Source organism: Phlebotomus papatasi, chromosome 2 (assembly GCF_024763615.1).
Source record: "Phlebotomus papatasi isolate M1 chromosome 2, Ppap_2.1, whole genome shotgun sequence".
Classification (NCBI taxonomy): domain Eukaryota; kingdom Metazoa; phylum Arthropoda; class Insecta; order Diptera; family Psychodidae; genus Phlebotomus; species Phlebotomus papatasi.
The window spans coordinates 29,256,861-29,263,712 of record NC_077223.1 but is presented as its reverse complement, the minus strand read 5'-3'; the positions used below and the strand labels follow the sequence as shown (position 1 = coordinate 29,263,712).

The 6,852-nt window shown below is 33.8% G+C and overlaps 1 protein-coding gene across 1 annotated transcript; it reads left to right on the top strand.

Moving 5' to 3' along the window:
• The first annotated feature begins 715 nt into the window (after positions 1–715).
• LOC129803395 (THAP domain-containing protein 1-like) lies at positions 716–2,028 on the top strand. Its single transcript, XM_055849888.1, has 3 exons — positions 716–1,090; positions 1,153–1,484; positions 1,566–2,028. Exons 1-3 carry the CDS (start codon positions 847–849, stop codon positions 1,956–1,958), a joined length of 969 nt encoding a protein of 322 aa, XP_055705863.1. The 5' UTR covers positions 716–846; the 3' UTR covers positions 1,959–2,028.
• Positions 2,029–6,852: the final 4,824 nt, after the last annotated feature.

Genomic DNA, 6,852 nt, shown 5'->3' with positions numbered 1-6,852 from the left:
GATTTGCGCGCCATTTACAATCTTGTCAAAAATCAACGTCCCATTCATCCCCGTTCAGGTGTCCCAAACATCCCCGCGTGTAATTTTGGTATTTTAAACCTTTAAGTGAAAAACAAGAGTGTATTATCAGGGAAACTTTTATAAAAATATATTCCCCAGAGTTAGAAAAGTTTTGATTATATATCGCTGATATAAAATACAAAGAGGAAAACTGAGACGCCAAATATACATTTTTTTATCAATTTAAAAAAAAAATGTTCATAGAATTTAAGCAATAGAACTGAGGATATCTATTCTTTTAGTCAAGATACATCTTATTGTTGCCTACGAGTGAGTAGTGGATAAATCCCATTTATTTCAATAATTAATGGAAAAAGTCGCCTCGTCCCATACTGCCCCTGTCCCAAACCTCCCCGGTTTCCCAAAACGAACTAACATTCGTTTGACAAACTTTTAACAACTGAGTTGGCCACATTGTAACCTATTTTATCAGACCAAGGCAAGGTTGAGCTTTCTGAACGATTTTCCTTTTAATATTACCTCTTTTCACCGGAATTTGGAGATCATTGCTAGAACCTGAAACCTTAAATCAGGAAAATATTCCGTTATCTACATTTTCACAAAATATGGCTCAAAAAATTAATGAAATCATTATAGTCATTGCATAATGCTTTTTCAGATTGTATCTCGGATTGTATATTTTACTTTTTTTTAGTGTAACAACGAGCGTTTCAAATCGCCTACTTGGGTTTGGTAGAACCTTTCCTGTTGAGTTGAATTTCAAGTTGGTGCACAAAAATCTTTCATTCACGCTTTGTTTGTGGGATTTTTCACAACAGTAACAGAATGTCTAAATGTAGTGTTAAAGGTTGTAATGAAGAATCAGGAGGAGGCACTAGTGTATCTTTCCACATACTAAAAAAGAATGAACCAGAAGAAGTCAAGGAAATATGGAAAAAATTCGCCCAAACGTCCAGAGTTAAAGCTTCATTTTGCATTTGTTCAAGACATTTTACACCAGATGATTTTATTACTAGTGAGATATACCGGAAGTATTATCCCAATTCAAAGGCTAAACTAAAACCTGGTGGTATGTATTTCTTAAAAATAAAATAAATAAATCTAAACTTTCACATTATCCTTTGTCCGAAGCTATACCTACGATCCCGGTGGAAGATCTGCCTCCTCAGCAAACCACAAAACAGGTACCGCCTAAAGTTGTAGTTGTCAAACATACTCCAAACCTTCACAATGATGAGACCACAAGTGATGCTTCATGCTCAACATCAGTTGAAATGATGGATATGGAAAATAATTTGGAAATCCCAGAAACAGGATCAGGAATAAATATCTTGGAAGTTAAATCAACTGCATCAGTTATGCTTGAAGAACGATCTGCACAGCAGCGCAGAAATATGGAAAATGAAAAATTAGAATTGATGAAGGAAATTGAAGAAAAGAACACAGAACTTCAACGATTGCAAGTAATGAAAAAAATCAGGATTACCGTTGCCTGCCTTGGAAAATTCTCTAACAACTTTTTTGTTTTTTTTTTTAATTTTAAGGGCATTGAGGAGGAGTTGGCACAACTGAAAGGCAAGGCCGAAATTCTAAAGAAAGTAAAAGAACATCTCCAGCGGCAGGTTACTTCTCTGAAAAGCACCAATGAACAACTAATGAAGATCAAACAGGAAAAAGAGAACATGGAAGATATTCTACTTGAGTCATTCTCACAAAATGAATTAGATTTACTTTTAAAACGAAAATCCCATGTTGCCTGGAAGCGAAAGGAAATTGAAGAGGCTTTTCTCATTCAATACTTGAGCAAACGCTGTTACAAATATCTGAGGAACAAGAAGCGTTATCCTTTGCCATCTCTTCAAATAATTCAGAAATGGACGAATCAACATGGTATCCAGCTCGAAGTTCTTAATAATATTGAATCAGATTCAGACTGAATTAATTTAGGATTTTATCTCATTTTGACAAATTTCTTTTACAATTAAATAAAATTCAATTAAACAAAAATCAAATATTTCTTTGTTTTCTTCGTCTGACTGGTCTTCGTTTAACCCTTTAAGGACGATTGGAACACCGGTGTCCCATAAAGAAAATAATTTTTCCTGACTACCTAAAGTTATTTTTTTCTTATGTCTGTACATAATTGTAAAGTAGAAGGTTGAAGGAATCTAGAATATTTTTTGCAAGTCTCTAGCTATTTGCTATGTAGTAAATATTTAACCTCAAAAATGGCAAATTTTTAAATTCTAAAATTTATAATTGATTTTATTTATTTTTTATACTTAAAATTTTTTAAGCAAAACCCTTTCGGCAATAAAAACTACAATACTCATAAGTAATATTTTTCATTAAAGCGAAAATTATTTATATTCATTGGTATTGTCAGAAAAATTACTTAATTTTTTGGGCTATTTTTGTCCCTATCGTTCATAGAAGCACAAAAAGCACCGAAACGGACTCTGTTGGACTTTCCTAGGTTAGATGTAAGACTTATCATTGATTATGTTTCTCAGTTTAATTTTTATTGTTGATTTTCAGTCCGTAAAAAGTGTTTCGTCGTTAAAGGGTTAAGGGGTTTCCCGAATTAGAAACCCAAGACTTAGCAGTTTTTCGCAATTTTTTTTAAGGAGAACGAAACGACCAAGCTTTATGAAATTTTGGGTGTGTATTTATACACATTCAAAGTGCTTAAATAATTTTTTTTCGAAAAAAAAAATTACAAAATGGCGGAATAATGAGTTAATTCACTGAAGCGCTTCGTCACAGTACACCCTAATTGGCGGGAAATCTGCAGCTTATAACTTATGTCTGAAAAAAAAATCCAAATTAATTTTCAAAATTCATAAGTTTATTTCATAAACCAAGTAAAACTGAAGAAAATCGTAAAATTGGACCTTTCTCGCAGGTTTAAAAAAAAAGTTAGGTTTTTCGGATAAAATTTTGACTTTAACGTGTTGTAAAATATAGAAAAAAAAGATTTTCTGAAATCATTTAGGTTCAACTTTTGGAAAATTTTGTTGCCAATTTTCACGTTTAACTCTTTCGCGTCTTTAGGGTAATGTCATGACTCGGGGAAAAAAGTTTTTTTTGGGTATTTACATTAATTGGAATCTATCTGTTCGTGCACGACATCATAATAGAAGGATGTAAGATTGTTGGCTCATTTTCTCAAGACTCCAGACTCCAGTTAGACTTCAATTAATGTAAATAGCCAAAAAGAAACTTTTTTCCCCGGGTCATATATGACCCTAAAGACGCGAAAGAGTTAATTATGAAGCAAATTTGTTCAAATTCTCTGCAGTTTTTCCTATTTTATCGTGATCCTTTATAATTGAGCGCTTTTTGTGGAATTTACAAAGGCTTTGACGCCCAAATCTATCGATAGTTTGGATCACATTTTGCTCCAAATGCCCAATTGAGAGAGAGTCTACTGTAAGCCCTTATGCGTTTCAATCGGTCCAATTTTTTTTTACTATCTTTCCCGCCAATTCAACAAAATCTTAAAAATGAGAAGTGGAGAAAAAAAGCTTCAAAGTTTTGTATGTTCGTCCAGGCGCTTGCAAAACTACTACGCGCTCCTTTGCTTTCGGATCTCTATCTCCAAAAATTATTGGAATAGAGTTCTGAAATTTTGGTGGTGTATTCTTAGATAGTTTATCTATCGATTTAAGCAATAAAAAAATATCGATTTCCTTTGACATTGTAATTCGGGAAACCGCCTTAAATATAGTGGCGAAATTAGATTCACATAAATATAAATACGTAGAAGTTTGCCAAAAGTTTATAGCAACTATATGAAAATCAACCCTCTTTAAAAAAAAATCTATTTTGAAGGTACCCCAATACAAAGGTGCCCCACTTCCCTCTACATATGTACCAATGACTGAAAAAAATTCAACATCGAATTTTCTAAGGTCAAAGGTTAATCATTCCGAAAGGCCCATTTTCAACCGATTTGCTTAAATTGAACTTATTTGGAAACATCTCTATCATAGGGACCAATCCGGCTACATCGGTCCAAATCCGTAATACATAAGAAAAGTTCTCGTAATTGGTTCACTTTCTTTAATATTTTATTTTTATTTGTCCGAAAGTTTGTTATCGAACTTGCAATCAAACGAAGATATATCGACTTTCGGTCTTCGATGACCCTCCCCCCTCATAGTCAACATTGTTTCGAAATGTTTTTCAGTTCATAACCCTAACTAACTTCCTCCCTCCCACTACAACCATATTTTTTTTCTTTTCAGATAGCGGCTTCTATGATTTCTTTTATTTCCGAATATGTTTTAGAGGTAGTCCAGGAACCTTTCGTTTATGCATACCTATGACCGAAAAAAGATTTTGACTTTCGGAAATTTGACGGATAAATATTTATAAATACTCAAAAATTATTTCAAAACTTGGTATGGATTAAAAATAAAGTTACTTAAGATTTAAAAGTCACAATCTTAAAAATTTGCAAGTTATTAATAAATAAAAAATTTTGAGATGATTTCCTTGCCAATTACTGAAAGAGTTTAAATCGATACTCTACTGCAACGAACATAAAATGCGAAAAATATAGAGGATACCGCGGCACCACCGAACATAGGGTAGCACCGAACACTGCGATTTTATTTTTATTTTATTTCGATATACCGGGTTTTTATTGCCATTTTGTACATTTTCCAGTTTACAAATTTATTATTCAGTTTTCAATGTTTCGTGAGAAATGTCCATTCAGACGCTTCATTTGCACCGAGCGGGACTCGAACTCACAACTGTGACAGTCGAGCCGGGGGTCACACCGCCCAAGAGCCGAACGCTCTTACCAATTGCACCACGGACCCTCAACACTGCGATTTTTAATTATATATTAGACTTCAGAGGACGAGACCTGTATTTGTTTCAGCTCCACAGGCCACATGCAGGGGATTAGGACCTGGCATTAAATAGTTCCTCTACTCAGTATCTGTTACAGTATATTACAATTTACAATGCCATATCCCGGATTGAAAAAACTGCTTACTTATCGTTCATATCTAGACCGCCCATATAGAAATGGTTTCCCGTAGTATTTGTGGATGCTTCTTCCGTTTCTTCCGTAGGTACTCCCAATATTGTTGGGTAAAAACGGTTTGTTATATTACGTTTTCATTACATGTGAAAATTTTCCTGTTCAGACATTCTGATCTTTTGTACCGGATGGGTCTCGATCTCATAACTGTTAGTCAAGCTAGGGATCCTAGGGATCTATCCACCTCAAAGCTAACGTTCCTACAAATTGCACTATGAGCTCCCCAAGAGTCCCTTATTGAGGATCATTTCCATCACACCACATAAGTTTTCTATTAATAAGAAATTGTCATATTTTCCGGAAGAGTTCGCTCCTTCTCCCTTGACAAATTTTCAAATAAGTCAGTTTTGCCGCTCGTAATTCCAGTAGTTTTGAAATAATTGAACGTTTTTTAACGTAATTTGTATAAACTTTTACAAGTGACTTTGAATACGCCCAGGAAGGGCTTCAGTTTAGATCCAGACTGTCTATGAGGATCAATTTACAAATAGGGGAGAACGGGGTAGAATTAACCACCAAATGAAATTTTTTATTGCGTATAATTTGTACAAAAAAATGTTTGTATGAGGCTGATTGCTGATGGCTGATAAATATTTCATTGAATAGTAAGAGAAGTATATCTTTCTTTAGAATAAAAAGTGGTTTTCTCAATATTCCTTCGAAGGCAAACTATAAGATACCACCATCCAATACTACGTGGCTAATTCTGCCCCGGTTTCAGTTACGTCAGGGCAGAGCATTTTCATATATTTTCCGTACAAAAATATGGTACAGTAGAGTCTCGCTATAAGCCATCGCTCTATAGTCCACAATTTATCAACCGTTGATTTCAAAACACTGATTTTAAGTTAGGTTATGTTTTTTAGTATGCGACATGCATAATTATTTTAATATTTTTGGCAAACTTTATTGAGTAGTTGTGATAATTGTGATCCACAATGAAGAGAGCAAGGACAAGTACCACAATCGCAAAGAAAGTGGAAGCCTTCGAGCAATTTCAATACTAAAAATCGTTGATAATTTTAAAAAATTATATGGACTATAGTGCGACCCAAGTGTCAAATTTGAAACCAAATATGGACTATAGCGAGACTCTACTGTATATTTTTTCTGAAGTGATTTTTAAGTTTTGGGATAAAACCAAATGCAATCATTTTAAAACTTTTACCAAATGAAAGAGTATCTAATATTATGTTATTGGCACAACATTTATAATGATTGCACGAGGATAATAGTTCCTAAAACCTTTATAAAAAAGACGTAAAATGAGCAATTTTTTGAATTTTTCTGGCAAATTTTCTATCTGTAACACTAGTAAAATTTTAAATTTAATAAAAAATATATTCTCTGTATGTATGGCTACCATTCCGTGTTTTATTTATTTCTGTGGGATCTAAAGCTTAAAAATTATAAAGAATTTAAGAAAAATATACTATTTGTGAATTAAAGTGCTCCATCCGTTAGTTAATCATCATAGAGTAACGTCCGTTCTCCACGTCGGTTCATATAAAAATAGGAATTTTCTAACGCTCCTTCTAGTCTTTAACCAATTATCGTCACGGTTTTCATTATCCTCAGATATTCCGTTCCTAGTTTTCTTGAAGAGGACTACGTATGGAGTATAGGGAATTAACAAACCAAAGTAGTTATTAACTATGAATGTATTCTTGAACTTCTTTCAAAACCGTTGGCTTCTTTTGAACCGCAGATGCCGCAGACGCAGACTATATTTACTCAATGATGGTATTCTTCGCCTGGGGACTGTAAGAGCT

Bases quoted from the DNA above. Each gene is read 5' to 3' on its own strand.
- LOC129803395 (XM_055849888.1), top strand. From the start codon at position 847: ATGTCTAAATGTAGTGTTAAAGGTTGTAATGAAGAATCAGGAGGAGGC. The intron at 1,091-1,152 runs GTATGTATTTCT...CTTTGTCCGAAG, and splicing joins GGCTAAACTAAAACCTGGTG to CTATACCTACGATCCCGGTG. The intron at 1,485-1,565 runs GTAATGAAAAAA...TTTAATTTTAAG, and splicing joins CAGAACTTCAACGATTGCAA to GGCATTGAGGAGGAGTTGGC.